At 38.2% G+C, this 20,927-nt stretch overlaps 1 protein-coding gene across 2 annotated transcripts; it reads right to left on the bottom strand.

The window, feature by feature from the left end:
- Positions 1–4,601: 4,601 nt before the first annotated feature.
- Positions 4,602–20,390, bottom strand: RCN2 (reticulocalbin 2). Of its 2 annotated transcripts, none has more exons than XM_059180290.1 (7): positions 20,033–20,390; positions 19,535–19,640; positions 16,576–16,772; positions 10,890–11,003; positions 6,816–6,912; positions 5,801–5,943; positions 4,602–5,434 (listed from the first exon to the last, which is right to left on the bottom strand). In XM_059180290.1, the coding sequence occupies exons 1-7, from the start codon at positions 20,174–20,176 to the stop codon at positions 5,282–5,284; spliced, it is 954 nt and encodes a 317-aa protein (XP_059036273.1). In that variant the 5' UTR covers positions 20,177–20,390; the 3' UTR covers positions 4,602–5,281. The 2 variants fall into 2 exon arrangements, with proteins under 2 accessions (XP_059036273.1, XP_059036274.1); XM_059180291.1 differs by having other exon boundaries at positions 5,801–5,940.
- Positions 20,391–20,927: the final 537 nt, after the last annotated feature.

The raw sequence follows: 20,927 nt of genomic DNA, 5'->3' as shown, positions 1-20,927 counted from the left end.
AATATACTTAAATATCCAAAAAGATAAAGAACATAGAAACCCCAAGGCAAGAACAGGCTAAGAGACATAAAGAAAAAACCACACACACAGCCATTGAAATCGACTAAAATTATGCCTGCTCTCCCACCGTGTACTGTTAGTGAATTCATTCAGGAGGTGTCTACTGTGTACTGATCACATACTGGACACATGATGGTAAAGATATAGCTACAGCCCTCAAGAAGCCTACATTCCATTTTTTAAAAATGTAAGATGACACATTGATTTCTAAATAAACTGTTATGCTTTTCTTTTTGTCACACATAAATTTTATAAATACTTAGGGGTGCCTGGGTGGCTCAGTGGGTTAAAGCCTCTGCCTTCGGCTCAGGTCGTGATCCCAGGGTCCTGGGATTGAGCCCCACATTGGGCTCCCTGCTTCCTCCTCTCTCTCTGCCTGCTTCTCTGCCTGCTTGTGATCTCTGTCTGTCAAATAAATAAAATCTTAAAAATTTTTTTTTATAAATACTTAGCAGGTCTTTAAATCTGCAGGATAGTAGCATTAATGCAAACCATCCTCATCTCTTTCCCTCTGTAAGCATGTATTAATTGTTGTTTGCTTTGGTGGGTTGTTTGGGGGTTAGGGGGATTTTGCCGAGGTGTTGTGGTCTATAATGTGGAAGACTGAAGACTACATTGTTGTGTAACAATAGCTTCATCACAGCTCAGTCTCAGCTTAGCCCAGCTTCCCTTTCCTGACCGCCATGAAGGTAGTCCACAATTAAATGTGACCAAGTTTTTCATTAGCATACTTTTAGAAAATCTATCACTTGTATGATGTCACTGTCGCAGGTAGAACAACAAAACATCAATTCCGACAGTCCCTCAGAGGGCACAAAAAAGACCTTTGTTCATTATTTCAGTGTGTCCTTGTAATGGGATGGCCTCTTTACCTGTATTACCAAATACTACTAATGGTACAACAGAGCAGAACAGTGATATCCTCTGTTCGCTGGAACCTGGTCTCAGAAGAGAGGAAAAATACCTTTGTAGAACAGAGAACTAGGTAGGGCTTTATTTTTTAAGATACGTAAAACCAAGATTAAAGGCTATGTCATTTCTAAAAATCCCTTCAACCATTTTTAAATAGTTTTATAATCTCAAATGGTTTCTTTTCTATACCTCATGAACTGTCTTTGGTTAATTTGAAATGAAGATATGGTGAACTTTAGGTAATTGTTTTTCTATGTGCTTGGATTGAGTCTTTTTTTCCAAATAAAATTGAGATATTTTATATTTTGGTAGCTTCTCTGGAGGCCCTTAGGTAGCTGAGATACTCTCAACCAATACCAGTCATAAAAAAAATTTATAGCAGCCAGGAAATCTAGCCAAATATTTATTCCACAAAACTAAATGTTGAAATGAAGCAAATTAGTTGTTATACTTCTATCAAAAATTTAATTCCAGGAGCTCCTGGGTGGCTCAGTCAGTTGAACATCCAACTTTTGATTTCAGCTAAGATCATGATCTCAGGATTGTGAGATGGAGCCCCAAGTTGGGCTCTGCTCCGGGTGTAGAGTCTACTTGGGATTCTCTCTCTCCCTCACCTCCACTCTCTTTCTCTCTCAAAACAAAAATTCGACTCTAGTTGGCTTTCCTAAATCATTTTCTGAAGAAAAATTTCATACCTTAAGTAGAAATTTCTCACTTAGGAATATTGTTACACAAAAACCTAAAGGAAACAACAGCACAAATTTATTCTTACATTTAAACCAGTAAAGGAAGCTGAAAAGGCTACATACTGTTATGATTCCAGCTATGTGACATACTGGAAAAGGCAAAACTAGAAACAGTAAATTTGGTGGTTGCTAGGGTTTGGGATGGGGAAGGTTAATAGGCCAAGCATAGATGATTTTTAGGGCAATGAAACTACTCTGTACGATACTATAATTGCGGATACATGTCATTATATATTTGTCCAAACCTACAGAATGTGCAATGCCAAGAGTAAACCCTAATGTAAACTATGGTCTTTGGTCTTGGGGTAATAATATTGTGTCAATGTATGTTCATTGATTGTAACAAATACCACCTCTGGTGCAGGATTCTGGGAAATGGGAAGGCTGCAAATGTGGGGAGCAGAAAGTATATGGAAATTCACTATACCTTTTGCTCAATTTTGCTATGGACCTGTACATGCTCTAAAAAATAAAGCCTATCTAAAAAAACAAAAACAAAAACAAAAAAACCTGCAATGGAAAGAAGTAAGGCAAATATGGCATCATGGCTTTTGCCCTGAGTGTCCAGGTTTCCTTTAAATTTGTGTCACAAACTAGACACTCATTTTCTATCCTGCAAATTTGTCCAATCAGGACCACCTATGTATTGATTTGTACAAATCCTCTCCACTTTTCCATTGTGAAGTAGTACCTGCAGCCAAACAGTGGAAGTGATTACACCCTTTAGCCAGGATCAGCCAACAATTCAGAAAGCCACATTCTCTTCTTACTCTTATGCTGTAAGGATAAATTCAAATTCTCCTAATCCTATCAAAATAAAAAGCTTTATTTTTTAGAGTTTATTAAAATCCAAAAATACCCTTAAAAATAAATTTTTCTAGTTTGACTTAGCAGAAGATACAGAAACTCTTTTTAAGCAATTCTCTTTTTCTGTATGCTTATAAAAGCCAATTGTTTAATACTAAATCTTCACTCAGGAGAAGCTAGACTCCGCTGTGGCTAAACATATACACCCCCCCTTCCCCCAAATCTCAGAGGCTTAACACATACACAAAATCTCAGTGGCTTAACATAGTTAAAGTTTATTTCCTGATCATGTGAAGTCTACTCAGAGTCCAGCTGGTCTCCATGTGGTCACTCAGAAATCAAGGCCTCTTGGATCTTGTGGACCCATGTCAACTGAGGCCTTCTCTACAATGCCATGTAAAGGAAGTGGGTTTGTCCCTGGCCCAGTCTTGGAGTGACACATACTACTGTCACTCACTTTAACTGACCAGAAGTAGCTACTGTCTACCTGTAAGGGGGCTAGGAAGTATAATTTTCTCTTGACGGGAATGAAAGAACAGATATTAGTGAACACTAACAATGTCACCAAAATTCTTTTATCTGGTAATATCAAAGCTGAATATAGAATGCTAATTCTTAACTCATTAAGATGAAATTAAAATCTGTATCTAATGATCTATTAACAATTCTGGTATAGATTTTGAAGAATCTAGTAATAAAAACAAATTATGATGCTAATCAAATTATTTATTGCAAATAACCCAATTTCAGAAAGGCTGACAAGTAACAAGTGAGTGATAATGGTCTACGCTTAATTTTTAAACTGTTGTGACCAGATAGGTGTTGTAGGTTAAAATGAAAACCTTGTACTTTAGATACCAAGGGGAGAGAGCTATCAGTATGGTATGAAAGTTTACAACTTGCATTCATACTTCACATCAGCAAAGATGGGGATGGGAGAGAGGTAGGCAGATGCTGTCAGTTCTATCAGAAAAGAGCTTCTTGTTTTCCCAAATATTCATTAAGGGCTCATTAAGCCTCCAGAATGCTATGTGTGCCATAGAGGTTACAACTTAAGCCTGGGGAAAGATTAACAGAATACGTAACTGACATCTTCCCCCCACAAATAAAAGTAATTAAAAAAAAAAAAAAGAAAAAGAAAACCCGGGGCATCTGGGTGATTCGGTCGTTAAGCGTCTGCCTCCAGCTCAGGTCATGATCACAGGGTCCTGGGATCAAGCCCCACTTCAGGCTCCCTAATCAGCAGGAAACCTGTTTCTCCCTCTCCCACTCCCCCTGCTTGTATTCCCTCTCTGGCAGTCTCTCTCTCTCCCTCTCTCTGTCAAATAATAAAGTATCTTTAAAATATTTTAAAAATTAAAAAAAAAAAAAAAGAAAGAAAGAAAAACTATCTGTGGGTAAGGGCTAGAAAACACAAATTCCTCACCTTCTCACTTTTCTTATTCCTTGCAAAGGTAAATAAATTGATCTCCACAATAAGGTTAAAATTGACCATTTAGGTATAGACAAACTTACCAAGTATGATTTTACTTTTAGTATAATGGATACTGAGCTCTACTGGTGATAACTAACCAGCTCTACTGATTTCAACCTGTGTAATTCTTTTTTTATTTTATTTTATTTATTTATTTGAGAGAGAAGATAGAGGATGAGCAGGGGTGGGGAGGGAGAGAAGAGATGGAGAAGCAGACTCCTGGGGCTGGAATGGTGAGCCTGACCTGGGGCTTGGACCCAGGACCCTGCGATCATGACCTGAGCCAAAGGCAGATGCTCAACTGACTAAGCCACCCAGGTGTGCTGACCTGTGTAATTCTTATGATTATTTCTAGCATCAAACAGCAAGACCACATCTGTTACACAGCTACTGAAATATGTCAGGTATACATGCAATTGTAACATGATTCTCTTATCAAAAAGGAAAAAAAAACAAAATAACAATATGCATCAAGAATAATTCAAGGTTGGAGAGCAGTCACTACACAAATATAGGAACGTATAAGGTAAGATAATGTATAATTCAACAAAACCTAAATTCTAGGTTTATCTGGGAGATGAAAGAAAAACAAACAAAACATATAGAAAGATAGGACATTTCATTTTTAATCAGTCAAAAATGAAGAGTTCTGGACAATGTCAAATTCCACACACCATAATGCTATTGTTACACATTAAATATAATTACTATCTATACATATGCAAAAATATAAAGTTCTATTTCATACAATAAAACCCTTTATAGAAACCATTTTAAAAGTAAGCAGAACTTCTCAACATTAAAATGTGAGGTATAAGTCCTTCTAAAGGTTCCTTTAAAGGTTTTAAAACAAAATGCTAAATCTAAAAACAATGTCCTTTTTGTCAGTTCCCAAGTTAAATCTACTTAAAAGAAAAACTGATAGCTCAGTCACATACTATTTAAATAATATTGTTCAGGCATCTCTAAAATCCTCCATTTTTTCAAGTATGGATATAGAACTCAAATATCCCACAATACAGTACTAAACAGATGGAATATTTAGGAAAGACTTTGTTGTCATATGGCACAATATTGTTTTATTTCTTCAATACATTTTGAAATAAATACCAGGTTTTGTTTCATTTTTCTTCTAAAAAGCCAAAATTACAATCTACATTTAAGATAATTTTGACTGTGGTAAGACTTGAGTGTAAAATATAATATCAATATTTTATCACAAAAGTAAAGCTGGTAACAAATTATAAAAGAAGACAGTATTCTATTCTGGTCTACCCAGGGATTAAAGCTCATCATGATAGAAATATTCATCATGAAGCTGTCTGCCATAATCTGTAGCTTCACTGGTAAGAAACAAGTCCTGGTTCTCCAGAATCTCCGCTTCCGAGAGCTTTCTGTCACTATTCAAATCCATTTCATCAATTAGGTGAAGAGCCTTTAAAACAAAACAAATCAAGTACAATAAGTATTTTCAGCAAGATGTTCACGTTTCAATGTGATCTGATTTGTCAACAGTCATTCAGGTATGCCAAGTACTCATTACTGTCTGCGTATATCAAAACGCTACATTTTATAACCAGGGCTATCTATAGCTTTTCTCATTATCCTCTTTCTTAATTTCTGCTAGGCTCTGCCTCCTCCCCACTCAAATCCTATTTAGGATATCTCAAGGTTAAGCCAAATTAACAAATAAACAACTCTGTTCCTTCTTTCTTTGGCCTCAGTCTTTGCACTTTCTTTCCTACCAGCTGCACCTAACTTGGGGGAGAAAGGGGATATACAGTCCTTTTGTAACACTCACCTCCTCTTGAGCAATGCCCTGGTTATTGGGTACTACCCAAGACAACAGCTCTTGGGGATCAAGCCTGCCGTCAGTATCTTTGTCATAATCATTCAGGAATCTATCTTTCTCAACCAGTATCCACTCTGGATCTTCATTTGCTGCTTAATAGCAAAAATAAAACATACTATACATACACAAGAATGTAACATGTAGCCAATGAGAAGTACATTCCTAGAATAAAGGAAATGAACTTAAACCTCACTATAAAGGAAGCCTGACAAAATAGATCTACTTATCTAAAAAGTCCTGACATAGGTACACACTACAGAATTTTCAAAAGTGACACTTAAGTCTAAACAGCTCAGAGTTTCTTAATCGATATGTATTATCACAAACCAGTAAGTCTGTTAATTGCTGCTACTTGTTCTGGTATCTAGATTTTTTCCCCACAGTTGAGCTGGGTAATGTTTTTATGTACATCGTGTGACTATATAAAGTTTCCTACGTGTGCTTATAACGTAATACCATGTTTAATTTTAAAGTGAAAATCACAGTAAGTGATGCTTTTAAGCAACAATTCTGAAAAGACATCTGTGAACAGAAAAAGCTGCATATGCAAAATCCTCAAATTTTAAACACTCAGTGAGACACCTTCTATACCAGTATTTGTAGTATTTTGTTTCTTTTAAGATCTACATGAAAAGGTACAGGATTTTGTTTAAAAATATCAACCTTTACTTCCTCACCCATTTGAATTGAGAATTACATTATACTTGTTCGAAAAGGAAGAAAAATCTTTGAATCCTGACATGGAACTAAGAGTGAGTGAGACAGCATTCTCACATAAGCTGGGAGTCCTGCTGTTTTGCTTGTATTACATTTAACTTGGCAGAACAAGCAGAAATCATGCATACCCCTTCTTGTTCCATTTTCCTGTCAAATACAGCTCTCAGTGAGCAACACTGTCTCTCAAATCATTTCTTCTTTAATTCCAGGCTTTTCCCCCCTCCTTCCACACACCCAGGGTACTTACTTGGATCCCGCCTGTAGTCACCAAGAAATTCTTCCAAACTAACAAACCCATCACCATTTTTGTCATGTTCTTCCAAAGCCTCTTGAATGACAAATTCCTATTGCATGTTCATAAAAAACCAAAATAAAACAAGTCACAAAATTTTCCCACCACCATCTATTCCATTATGGAACTTCCTTAGCAATACTCATTTTTGTTGTCCATTCTTGCAAGGCAATCTTTCTGAACAGTGGAATTTAGAGGCAGGAATAAAACTGGAAGTACTGGGGCGCCTGGGTGGCTCAGTGGGTTAAAGCCTCTGCCTTCAGCTCAGGTCATGATCCCAGGGTCCTGGGATTGAGCCCAGTATCGGGCTCTCTGCTCAGCGGGAAGCCTGCTTCTTCTCTCTCTGCCTACTTGTGATCTCTGTCTGTCAAATAAATAAATAAAATCTTAAAAAACAAACAAACAAACAAAAACTGGAAGTACTGAGTAGCTTTGAATTCAACATCTTGAAGCTTCTGCTATCACGAACTCCACTGTGCCCTCCTAAACAACCTGGGCACTAATCTCAAACTCTTAAATTTCTGTATGTTCCCCTCCCTTCTGCAAAAGGACACCTCTTACTACCCTGGTCTTCCTTAACTTCACTTTTCCTCCACTCCATTAACATCCCTAAAAGAACCCTTATCTCAGATCCCTCTGCACAGAACTATTGTTCTGCCTCCAGATCTAAATCAAAGGTGCCAGTCCCCCATAAACCTATACTATACCTCCTTGCTTCCTCTTCAACCAAATCTATCCCATCCACCCCAAACTGCCCCAAATCTGTTCCTCATTCTATCATGGCTTATCAACCAATCCTCTCTAACCCAAAGATTTACGATTTCTAGTTACACTGGACCCAAGATGACCTGTTTAATGGCCAGCTGTTTCAGTTCTTTCCGTATTACCTTCCTATATCTTCTACCTTTTCTTACTTTGCCAGTCTCCACCCTGCACAGCAGACCCATATCATGTTCTCCTTTATTCCAGAATCATAAAGTCTAAAAGAAAGGGAAAGAGAAATACACACCTAACCCTTAAAATTAATTTTTTCCCACTTCAGTGGGCTCTCACTACAGTTTGGAAGTCTGTCTCTGCCTCAGTTTCCCTAACACATACTCTAAAGCTGTTTTTTGGAAACTCCACTTTGAGTCTTATCAAAACACTCTCCAAATAGCTCTCTCGGCAAAGATGTACCCATTTTTCCAAACAAGGTATAAGGCTTCTGAAATGCCTGTTTACCAGCATTGCATTCTCCCCTTGAATTACCTCTATTTTTATGCCTATTCCTCTCATCCTTCTCTTCAACCTCAGGAGTTAAAGTTATCTTTCCCCCTTCTCTAGGGTGAAGCCCTCAAGGGTCTTACTTGATTTCCCACCCTTTCTTACTTCTTGAGTGCTTTCTTTCACTCCTAACTGTGGCCTCTCCTAAGGCTCTACTCTCTTCTGTTAGCTCCTTCTTCTATGCTTTTAAACACATTCAAGTCCCCTGCACTCTTTAATTACCATCCTGGTTTCTTTTCTTCCATGCCAGGTCTCTTACAGGTTACGCTTACTATTCTCATTTCCTCACTACCTGTTGTCACCCAAATACCTTTCAAACCTGGATTCTTGCATCACAACTGTAATGAAAATACACTCTCAAAAGTCTCCAATTCTAGCCAAACCCAAGGGCTTCCTTTTTATCTGTATGAAATAACACTTAAATACAAATTGTTAGTTTTTAAGAAATCAAATGTTACAGATTTTATATATAGAAATCAGGGAATCTTAACCAGAGATCCAAAGATTACTTTTAGAGAATCTGAGACTCTTCTGAAATTATAATCCCATATTTTGTGTATATGAGCATATGTGATTTTTCTGGGAAAGAGTCCATAGATTGCTTATTTTTGTTTATTATTTTTGTGTGTGAGAGAGAGAGAACGAGTGTGCGCACACACATGTGAACGGAACGAACTTCGAGGAGGGAGGGGTGTGGGGGGAGGTAGAGACGGAGAATCTTAAGCAGGCTGGGTGCTGTCCTCTATCTCACAACCCTAAGATAATGACCTGAGCCGAAATCAGAAGTCAGATGCTTAACCTACTGAGCTACTCAGGCACCCCGATTGCTCCATATTTTTAAAGGAGTCTGTGATCTAAGATAAGTTAAGAATCACTGACTACAATGACTATTCCTCCATTCAAGTAATCCTCTTGGGAAACAACAGACTTATTTCAATAATGTTGCCATGGTTAAAATAAATTATATGACATAATTACATAAATTAAATAAATTTATTATATTTGTATATACTTATATTTATATGTAATTTATAACATAAAATAAATTACATAAATTAAAATAAACTACATGAATGAAGTTATCTCTAAATTCTAACTTTTAATCCAAATCAAAATCACCTCATTGATCTTGCACCCTGCCTTTCCCTTCATCAAATATATCCTTAAATGGAAAAAGTGATACAGCAGAACAAATAAAAGGTAAATAAGAATTAATGAAGGTGCTCTGAACTAGACACTTCATGGTCACACCTCTTATGTACTGCAATCAACTCCAACTCAGCACAAGCAAGTTGTGCTGACACACCCCATTCTGTCAAAGGTACTACCATTTTCATCACTTTACACAATCTCAAAACCTTAGAGTCATCTCTGACTCTTCCTTTCTCTTTTCATACTTATTTAATCAGTCAACATTCCTGCTTGCGCTTTCTTCAAAAGGTTGTTCATGTCCATTTCATTCCATTGCCACATCGAACTCTGGGGCCACAGCATATCATGCCCAAATTATTTCAATGCTTTCACTGGTCATTCTCCTCCCCAGTCTTCAATCATTCCTTAATTCCCCTGAGAATCAATATCCAGCATGCTCTGCCTGCCATGCTAGGTAGAGTTCAATTAGCTTGTCTCAACTTAACTTTGGCAGTTAAACAAATTGTGCCCAGCATTGTTCTAAATTTAAGTTGTATGTTTTGTTCCAAGGGAGAAATCAGAAGCCTCAATGGCACAAGTAGTGGCAATAGTCTTGTCTTGCCACTCAAGTATGGAGAAAAATGTTCTCTACAGCCTTGTTATTCAAAGTGGCAGCTTCTAACCATGACCCATTTAACATAAAGCTACATCTTCCCTCCCTGAAATATCCAAAGAACCAAGCCACACAGCTAGAAGCTGAGGCTAGACAATAAGCCTTAATATAAATGTTTAGTCTATTTCCTACAAAGCTATTTGTTATACTAGTCTTTACTCTCCAACATGACAGTTTCTCCTCTCAAGAAGCTTGCCAAGTTATAGTAGGGACTCAATCAATGTTTGTTAAAACTAGAGTTTTAACTGGAGTTAAAACTAGAGTTCAACAAAAATTCTGAAGAACTGGTACTTCTTTCAAGTATTGAAGGGATGAGAGGACTCGCTAGGCCTCTTGCTGTAAACATATTAGTCAGTAGGAGCTACCCCCCCTCCCAAAACCCCATGAAAGGGGATCCAAAGGTGATAAGCCTTCCCAGAACCAAAGTTTTTGGAGGTGATATAAACTAAATAGGAAGTACTGATGTTACTGATATTGGAAAACAAAGAAAATTCTAAAAGCTACAAAAAGGCAGGCAATAAAGGTAATGTGGCTGTGTGGGAGGAAATAGCCAGGAAGACTTACCTTCCCTCCTCATCAGCACTCCTCTTCCCACCACCAGTAACCCTCTCCCACCCCTATCTGAAGTGAGGAGAACTTTGGATCTTGCTGTCTCTTAAAATTCTGGTTGCCCCATATAATTCATATTAATGACTTAGAAAAAAAACAGGTTTTAAAGTTTTGGTCACCCAAGAATTCTCTCTCTTTTTTAAAAAAATTATTTATTTATTTATTTGACAGACAGATCACAAATAGTCAGAAAGACGGGTGGGGGGGGAAAGCAGTCTCCCCACTGAGCAGAGAGCCCGATGCGGGGCTCAATCCCAGGACCCCAAGATCATGACCTGAGCTGAAGGCAGAGGCTTTAACCCACTGAGCCACCCAGGCACCCCACAAATTCTCTCAAAATGTTTCTTCCTTACCGTCATATAATCAACTTCTTCAGGATGCTCAAAAGCAATAAATTCTTCAAGATTCAAACCAGGACTTGAATCTTGGTTCGCTTTCTCAAATCGCTTCTTGTCCTTTAAATGAAGCTTTGAAAATTAAATATGGAACATGATTAAGGTCTCATCCACCTGGAAACATCATTATACATACTTTGAAAATTACATACTATGTGAAATCTAAAGTACATTCTCATACATTATCTTATATTCACATTATCCCCTTGAAGGTACATTAGAAAAATCACACATATTTATGAGAAGCAATATACATAGACTGCAGAGTCAGAGACACAGATCTGAATTCCAGCAATGCCACTTACCAGCTGTGGTAAGAGCATTTTGCCTAACTTAGGGCAAAATGCTTAACCTCTCTGGTTTCCTCAACTATAAAATCAGGGTAAAAATCTCTATAAAGCAACTGGGATGAGGGCTCTTATCAAATTAGTAAACCTGATCATTTGAAAAATGTAATATGTCACATATTACATGATAGAAAATGGAAATTAAATGATTTATTGAGAGGTATGTCAGAAATACAGCAAAATAAGTTGGACTATGATTCTCCCTGTTCTTCTACAGTATTGTACACTCTCTTCTTTAACAATCTCAGCTGTTTTGAATGCCCAAAAAACAATAAATTCAGACTATGTGTTAATTCTTGATATGCCATTTTCAAATTGTTTCTGGTCCTTGTAATGACTTTGCAAAAATGTTAGTAGGTTTCAGAAAAACAGTCCTTCTATGAGAATACTTTTGATATATGTATGTTATATTTGGAAGTCTATTCTTGGTAGTCACTTTATAGTGCTAATAATTATGTATGTTCAGGCATAAACATCCAAAACTGAAGACCTATTTTGAGATTAAGTAAACACACTTTTCTATTTTCTCACACCCATCTTCCTTTTTCTCTTTTTGTAAAGTATGCTTAAGTAGTAAATCAAGTAGCAGCTATTAGGGACAAGGCTGCTTTTAATGCATTTCTCAAAGGTAATTCTGTAATCAAGAGCCTTGGAAGCCAATAGTGCTATATTGCTAATCCTGAATAAATTCCATTTTGAGCATTTCTGGGAAAAAAAAAAAAAAACCTCTCCTTTTTATAAACTGTATGTACTAAATAGCACATTTAAAAAACCACACAGTTTCAAATATTTTAGGAGCTTTTAATTTATGTGTCTTACTGTTGAAAAGAAATACTCTTTTCAGTTTTCTAGAATAGAGGTTGGGTGGCGGTCATTTACTGAACACTACTTTTACAATGACCGATTTACGGCGGAGAGGCTCACGTCTTCCCCCAAAGAATTCATCTTTTAGACCATCTAGTTTCCATTAGCCAGTTATACTTACCAAATCATGACAGAAAAACAACAAACTTGTTTCCAAATAGCTGCTTTTAACTTAACATTTCTTAATTTCAAATAACTAGACCAAATAATTTATACTTGATGTCCAGGGGTTTAACAAGGGGAGAAGCATACAAACAAGAATCTGAGATACTTTGTTGAGTCAATCAAATTCTTTTTGAATAAACCACTATTCAAAATACTAAGTGCTTAGATTTCCTTATGAAAGAACCCTTCAGTTTGGAGCAAAAAGGTCCATGTTTCAGCAGCAGGAGCTGAATTTGGCCAAATTTGCCTATGGAAAGAAAGGATCTCTTTCAGCAAGCCCAGATTGTTGTTTAAAAAAATTAAGGAAAGTAGTTTTCTGGTTCACATTTCTCAAATTTTTAAAATAAAATTAAATAATGAGATTTTAAGAAGCAGTTTTATTCGTGGTCATTTAAAGAAAACAATTAAAGAGCAATTCAAATTAAAGAAGCCAATACACAGAAAGACTGTTTTTCCAAAATGGCAAAGATAACAACAAAAAAGGCTGTCAGTTCCACAAAACCTCAGCACACTTTTTTTCCTTCTGTGTAAAAATTCTGTGTTCTAGTGGAGAGTAGAAAGTGCTACATGCAGTAGTAAAAAGGAGGAAAGGACAAAAATCATTTATTTTTATATATCAATAGAAACTTGAGAAGCACAAAACTGCCATCTTTTGGTAGACTAATGGTTTTACATGAGGAAACAGATGATGCCACAACAAAGTATAGGTCTTAAAAATTCTGATTAGTCACATGCTAGGTTGTACCTTACATAAATAAATATTGCTTGTACATGCACATTCAGCATCTGGCTTTGGGAGTTAGAACAACTGAACTTTTGCCAGGTAGGTCCCCAAACTTTAATTATCCTGCTTAAAAGTGCTGACTATAATTGTTCATCATTACATAAAGAAATGCTTTTTCAGGAACTTCATTGCACAAGAGGATCTCTACTCTCTACATGGAAGCTTAAAAATAAGAAAATTCAAGCATCAAATTGTTGTTTGTTTGTTTTAATATTTATTATTTTATTTATTTATTTGAGAGTATGAGAAGGGGGGAGCAGAAGGAGAGGGAGAGAGAGAATCTTAAGCATGTAGAGATGGGTTGTCAGAGAATTACCAATAGGACTACCATGGAGAAGTGTTCATTTTAGGGATCCATCAATTCCCTAGCACTATTAAGATCTAACTAATTCATTCTTAAAACGTACAGTCTTATAATCAACATGTACTGAGTACCTGGGTGGTGAACACAGTATTAGAACCAGACTTTTTTTTTTTTTAAAAAACAAAAACTGTTCATAAGTCGTTTATATTAATGAGTCCTATATCTCTTCAAAGTGAAGATTTTCTTCTCAACACCACCATCTGTTACTAATCACAACCTCCCAAGAATAAGGAAACTCAAGAAACCACACACACATTTCTCATGTTTTGATGGGATAGTCATTAAATTTTTGGAGTGCCAAAAGAAAAAAAGGACACAAGTATAATCTGATTCTAGAAAGATTTTAAAATACTATATTTAATGTCTCTCTTGTTACCTAGCAGGGAAGTTATAATACCATACCATGGTTTGGTTTTAGAAAAGTCTCAGAACTTGAATAGTGCTTTTAAGATTAATTCCTACAGGATATCTCTAGACAGACAAATTCCAAATCTCATTATCATTTGTTTCTTTTTTAAGCAACAAGTAGTACAAAGACTGATTTCTACTCTCTTCAGTCTGCTGTAAGATGAAAACCCAAATAAGGAGGAAAGAAAGTGAAAAGGAATCTTTTGTTTTTTAAAAAGATCTATTTATTTATTTATTTATTTGACAGAAAGAGAGAGAGAGAGAGAGAGATCACAAGTAGGCAGAGAGGCAGGCAGAGAGAGAGGAAGGGAAGCAGGCTCCCTGCTGAGCAGAGAGCCCGATGCGGGACTCGATCCCAGGACCCTGAGATCATGACCTGAGCCGAAGGCAGCGGCTTAACCCACTGAGCCACCCAGGCGCCCCGTGAAAAGGAATCTTAACTAACCTAAAGCTGATACAGTTAACAAATGCCACAAAAAATTTATTTATTTATTTATTTAATGATTTTATTTATTTATTTGACAGAGAGGATCACAAGTAGATGGAGAGGCAGGCAGAGAGAGAGAGAGAAAGAGAGAGGGAAGCAGGCTCCCTGCTGAGCAGAGAGCCTGACGCGGGGCTCCATCCCAGGACCCTGAGATCATGACCTGAACCGAAGGCAGCAGCTTAACCCAATGAGCCACCCAGGCGCCCCCTGCTACAAAAATTTTAAAAAGCTAATCATATATTAAATATTAAATGTAAACTTAGGTGGATCGCACATGCTTTCTTCAACAATATGCTCTTCAATCAACACACACCTGTTTACCAGCCCAACTGCTAGAACAGGATATTTCATAGTATAATATAATAAATATATTACTATTCCTCTATACTATTGTTATCCTCATTTTTTGATATGAGGAAACTGAGAGATAAGGAAGTTTAATAACTTACCCACAGCTACACAACTCTTAAGTTATACAGCTGGATGTGAAGCTGTGCAGACTGGCTCCAAGGCTGAAGCCCTTAAGCTCTACAATGGTGGCAGATGAATGATCATTAGCAGAAAAAGCAATACGCTTTGTGTTAGTGATGGCTATAGAGTTCAAGTGGCCAACATGATTCTAAAATAAACAGCCTGTATAATGATAAATATGGCCACAACAAAAACTAAAGGGTAGGTACTACAATGGGTAAGTTAAGGAATGAAAGAAGCTCAATGTTTTCCAAGCTTGACTAATATTTGGGGAATAACAGTTTGCAACAAGGTGTTTGGTTTTGTTTTTTTCCACATATAAAAATGTATCTTTTCAGAAAGTCCTTATTATAATGGGGTGCCTGGGTAGCTCAGTCAAGTTAAGCATCTAATCTTGATTTCAGCTCAGGTCATGATCTCAGGGTCCTGGAGTCGAGCCCTGAGTCAGGCTCTGCTCTCAGGGGGGAGTCTGCTTGTCCCTGTCCCCGCATGCTCTCTCATGCTCTAATAAAATAAAATCTGAATTTAAATTTAGAAAGTCTTTATAATTACCCTTGAAATATAGAAGTATGGAAATAGCAATTTCTTTAGCTTATAGTCCTTTGTCTTGAAAAGTTCCTACGTATCACTAAAAGTTCTTATTAATTCCTAAATAAAAATGGGCTTCCTCACCTCTGTTTAAGAAGCATTAGAACAAGACATCTTTTAATTTTGGCAAATTAAACCAGGAGAATCAACAAAACCTATAGTGATACTATATCTTCAAAAATGAGTTATTATTAAATAGTGCAGCTTCTGTGGAAGACCATATGACAGTTCCTTAAAGAATTAAAGAAAGAATTACTATATGATCCAGATGTTCCATTTTGGGATGTATACCCAAAATTATTAAAAGCAAGGTCTCAAAGAGGTATTTGTACACCCATGTTCATAGCAGCATTATTCGTAATAGCCAAAAAGTTGAAGCAACCCAAGTATCCATCAATAGGTGGATAAACAAAATGTGGTATATATGCACAATAGAATATTACTCAATCTTAAAAAGGAAATTCTCACACACACTACAACATTATGAGAACAGTATCTTAAGTAAGCTACTCACAAAAAGACAAAAAATGTAAGATTCCACTTATACGAGGTACCAAGAAGTCAAATTCAGAGATAGAAAGTAGAATGGTGGTTGCCAGAGAGGCCTAGGGGAGAAGGAATGGGAAATTGTTGCTTAAAGGGTTTAGAATTTCAGTTCTGCAAGGTGAAAAGAGTTCTGGAGATTGGTTGTATAACAATGTGAATGTACTTAACACTACTGAACAGCACACTTAAAAATGGTTAAATTTTATGTGCATTTTATTAAAATTAAAAATTTGTAATCATTATTTTATATAAAACTATCTGTTTCAAAGATGCAAATGGGTCTCTACAGTCTTCGTAACTATGATATAAAACTATTCAATAATAACAAAAATTAAAATAGCAAGATACATATTCAAAATACACCAAAAAGCAACTCGAAATGAGGACAAATGACGCCACTGAGAAAAACAGATGCAAGGATAATTTAGGTAGTGCAGAATAAGAGGCCAAAATCCGGCTAGAAAGGAAATCATCAAAACGACCACTGAAGTGGAACAAGTGATTGCCCAGAGAGCAAGGCAATCCCAGTCTATGACCTCAGACCGTCTTGTGCTCATTCATGCAGGAAGGAAAAGTGAACTGATATGATCAAAAGGAACAGCTTTTGCACAGCTACTCACCTGCCTAAAAGACTCCTCTTCGGCATCATCCAAAGCAGCATTCTCATCAAAGTCGATCACACGGTCATACATCTGAATGTTGTATTCATCCCACGACACACTATTATCACTGTTTTTGTCATATTCAACAAACTGTTGTTTTGCTTCTTGCATAGCATAATGTTTAAAAGACATCTGAATCCACGAACTGAGTTCGCCTGTGAGAATTTCCCAGACACAAATGAATGTTGACAAGTAATTTTGATATTTACAGAAGCGAAGGTTTCTAAACTTTCTCTAAAAGGAAAAAAAAACAACCTTGAGTGTTTTCAAATACTGAGAGTTGTATCCATAGAAATAGGAATAGAAGGCGTGAGAGTGGTTTGGAGCCCAAGAATATAACAATATATGATCCAAATAGAAAGCAAGCTCCTTGAATACAGAGTTCAGGTAGGTTTTGTTCATTGAGGTACTCTAAAGACCTAAAAAGTATCTGGCTCCATCACTTATTTGCTAAATGAATTGCCAACTGGCCAAAACAGTACTTGACTTTTAAAAGTTATCATCCACAAAATTGCAGATAATGTTTGCTAGCTATCACAGATCTCTCAGGAAGTACAAATATGTTAATAATGGCCTATTTATTCTAATATGTAATAGAAAAAAGTGTTTTCCACTTATGAAAGTAATATAAAGTTTCTCTTTAAAATAAATTTTATGTTGAGTTGAATCAAAACCATATTAAGGAAATAATAGATGGTAAATAGCTAGGGCCTAAATTGTGAAAATGTATTCAAGTGACTGAAGTTTGAGAAACATTGTTACAGTATATGTCCTTCGACCATCTTAAAACTTCTGGAGGAAATTTTAACAAAAGTTATGGGTAGCAATTATGAGCCAATCTTGCAATTGGCTCTCTGTCTTGGTACCTGAAGACATGGGGGAAAGTTTCTAAACCTCTAATGTCCGCATTCAGGTCAACTTAAAAAAAAATCTATTCAGAGATATTTACTACACTGTATTATAGAAAAAAGGTGGTAGGGAGAAGATGAATATTTGCAAGGATGGCAAGAGTATAGCATTTGATTTAAAGGTAATACACCATTTGGTTTAAAGAGTGCTACCCCTTTATTGGTCTAGGGGAGGTCAGGTGAATAGAAAAGTAAAGACATTGTCTCTCTGGAAACTCTAAATTAAGGCAGAATTATAATTACTATAGCAACCAAGTACTATGCTGGACTTTAAAATACAAATTAGCAAACTTCTCTGAAGGGTCCTTCAAGTACAATGAGGGTTTCTTCTGTTTTTTTTTTTAAAGAGATCATCATCACATAATAGAATACCGAACGCAAAAGGGGCCAGAAACATGGGTTCATTCTTCAGCTCTGTTATAAGGGGCAAGTTAGTCCTCTCAAGTTTTTGTTTCCTTATATGTAAAATGAAGATGTGAACTTTTAACTTTAAAAATTTTTAACTTTAAAAATTTAACTTTAAATTTTTAAAGTTTAGAGTTTAACTCTAAAGTTAAAAAAATTTTTAACTTCAAAAAAAAATTTTTTTTTTTAAAGATTTCATTTATTTATTTGACAGAGAGAGATCACAAGCAGGCAGAGAGGCAGGCAGAGAGAGAGAGGAGGAAGCAGGCTCCCTGCTGAGCAGAGAGCCCGACACAGGACTCGATCCCAGGACCCCAAAACCATGACCCGAGCCGAAGGCAGCGGCCCAACCCACTGAGCCACCCAGGTGCCCTAACTTTAAAATTTTTTAACTTTTAAAATTTAACTTTAAAAATTTTTAAAGTTTACTATTAAATATTTGAATATATACAGGCCTTTACAGAACGGAACCACAGTCTTCCAAATCAATTTTTTCTGTGTGCTTGCTAGTGTAACCAAAGATAGACCTATTCTTAGTGGACAACTAGAGTCTAAAGCTCTTGTTTTTATTTAGAGAAATCAAAACCTTAATATTCCCAAGGGCACCAAATTTACTGACAACACATCTTAAATTTACCAATTAGTTGGCAAGTCTCTCTTCAGCAACTTCAATTCTTGGATGGTGAGCAACATTTAAATAAGAGTTATAGCAAAATATCTCCTGAATTTTTTTGGAAAATCAACTTGGAAAGTTGATAGAGTTCACCACTTGAATTAAGCAATGAGGAAAGACAGTTGCAAAGCAATTGAATATTCTTTTAATATTCTGTGCATTTCATTTCTGACTGGAGAACCTAAGAGCACTCAGATTTTTTTCTTTTTTTAAAGTAAGCTCTACACCCAACCTGGGGCTTGTACTCATGACCCAGAGATCAAGAATTGCATGCTCCACCAACTGAGCCAGCCAGGTGCCCCTCAGATTTTTTTTTTTTTAAGTGAAGGATATTAAAAACTGAATTAAGAGCAAGAAATCTGGATTCTAGTCCTGGCTTTGCCACTCATTTTAGAAAGGCACTTACCCCTCTGGGCTTCAGTATCTTCAGCTCTACAAAGAGAGGTGGATAAGATAATTCTAAGACCCCTGCCAGCTGTAATAATTTGTGATTATCATAAATTCATATGCAACAGGTCTTTTTCTACTTATAAAAAAGATGGAAATTCTTAAACTCCTAATGAAACATATATCAAAACAGCAATAAATCATGTAAAAAATGCCATAAGACGGTTTCTGGCATATTCTTGACATTGATAAAAGTCCTATAAGGAATACGGTGTTTGGTCAGCGTACGACTTGCACATATCGATTAAGTCAACGATGTTTATGTATTACTGGAGAAAGTCCTGATTTATACTTGGGACCTATATCGAAAGATTTCCAGATATAAAACCTACTCAACATGTCCTTCTTTCCCCTTCTCACTGTACACCTCACATTTGTTGCAACAGGAGCAATCTACACGAAACAAACAGCCCTGCTTAAATGTTTGTGCTTTTATCTCCTACAAAGGGTCTTCTCCATTGTTAACTGTGTAGGACGTCCTTACTTTCCGTGAGAAAGCCATCTGAGTCCAAGTCAATTTTCTTTATGATTGACTTCAGTCTTTTGTGTTGCTCTTCGGGGGAGAGTTTAACATATTCATCGACTTCTTCCTTTGGGGGGTAAGCGATACACAGAGGGGTAAAGCATTACTATCACTGGGGCAAGATGGTGGCGAAAAAAAAAAAAGGCTACCAGAAGCCTTCTCTGTCCAGGGATTTGGGGGTGACCCACACCTGCTCTCCAAGGCCCCCGCCTCCTACACACCCTCAGCGATCAAGCCCGTGTACGGAGGGTGGAAGAGATCCGGCTCCCGGGCCGCGCTATTTCCTCAGAGGTAGAGGCCTCGGGGTCCCCCAGACAGTGAGCGACGCCCCGCCCGGACCCCATTGTCAGGCCGCCCGGGCCAGGCCTGGCCTGGCCGCCCCTCTTTGTCCCGGGACAAAGCCCGCGGCAGCCGCGGTGCGAGGCCCGGCCCTCCCAGCCCCCGGCCTGGCCACCTTACCTGGCCGCCCAGCAGCGCCTCACGGTCGTAGTCGCTGCGGTGCTCGCCCTGCGGGTAGTGCAGCTCCTCGGCCTCCCCGGCGCTGGCTGCCGCGGCGCACAGCAGCAGCAGCCCCAGCGCCGCGGGCCTCGGGCCCAGCCGCATCGCTCCGGCCCGCCGCGGACACAGAGAGGCGAGGAAGGAGACCGGCGGGGGCTCAGGCCCGCGGCTGCGCTCCGCGGGCGGCTGCGGACGGGCGGCGCGGCGTACGTGGGGAGGAGAGAACGCGACGCGCAGGGGGCGGTGGCCGTCGTTCCTCACCGTCTCGCCTCTTGAAGCCCGAGCGACAACTGCGGGGCAGGGGCTGGCGAGGCCGAGGCCTATATGGCCCGGGCGGAGGGGGCGGGGCGCCAGGCCGCGCCACTGATTGGGCCTCACCGCGCTGGGGGCGGGCCGCGCCGATGTGGCGGTCTGCAGCGGGCACAGCAGCTTCGCGGCGCCAGCGGTGGCTGCCGGGAGGGGAGACCCCCGCGGGCGCCTACCTCGGCCCCAGAGAAAACACGCCCCCACCTTATTCCCGCCCTGTCTCTTCCAGTCAGCCTTGTTACTGACCCTGTCCGGTCCATGTGTCCATCCGGCTTCCATCAGTGAGAAAGGCTGCCGATTTGAGTGGACAAAAAATACGGTACCCAGAAAAATGTTTGCCTTGAGGAACCAACCTACAGTATGAATTCCCCAGTCTTCAGTGTATGCCTACTTATTTATTTCACCAGAGCAGAATGAACAAACCCAGCTACTGAAGCCAGGTATTTTTATCTGATGCTCAATATCGTGACTTACAAGTTCATTGACCTTGGTCAAGTTACTTGGCCCTTGAAAAACCTGCTTGCTTATTTATAAAATGGGCATAGTAATA

This window comes from Mustela lutreola, chromosome 7, assembly GCF_030435805.1.
Source record: "Mustela lutreola isolate mMusLut2 chromosome 7, mMusLut2.pri, whole genome shotgun sequence".
Lineage (NCBI taxonomy): Eukaryota > Metazoa > Chordata > Mammalia > Carnivora > Mustelidae > Mustela > Mustela lutreola.
Note: the sequence above shows the minus strand (reverse complement) of the source record. Positions and strands in the feature narration are given on the sequence as shown.

Coding starts and splice junctions, on each gene's coding strand:
- RCN2 (XM_059180290.1), bottom strand. CDS start 20,176: ATGCGGCTGGGCCCGAGGCCCGCGGCGCTGGGGCTGCTGCTGCTGTGC. Junction 5,944..6,815: donor TGACTACAGGCGGGATCCAA/GTAAGTACCCTG, acceptor TTTGCTATTAAG/CAGCAAATGAAGATCCAGAG. Junction 5,435..5,800: donor AGGGCATTGCTCAAGAGGAG/GTGAGTGTTACA, acceptor TTTGTTTTAAAG/GCTCTTCACCTAATTGATGA.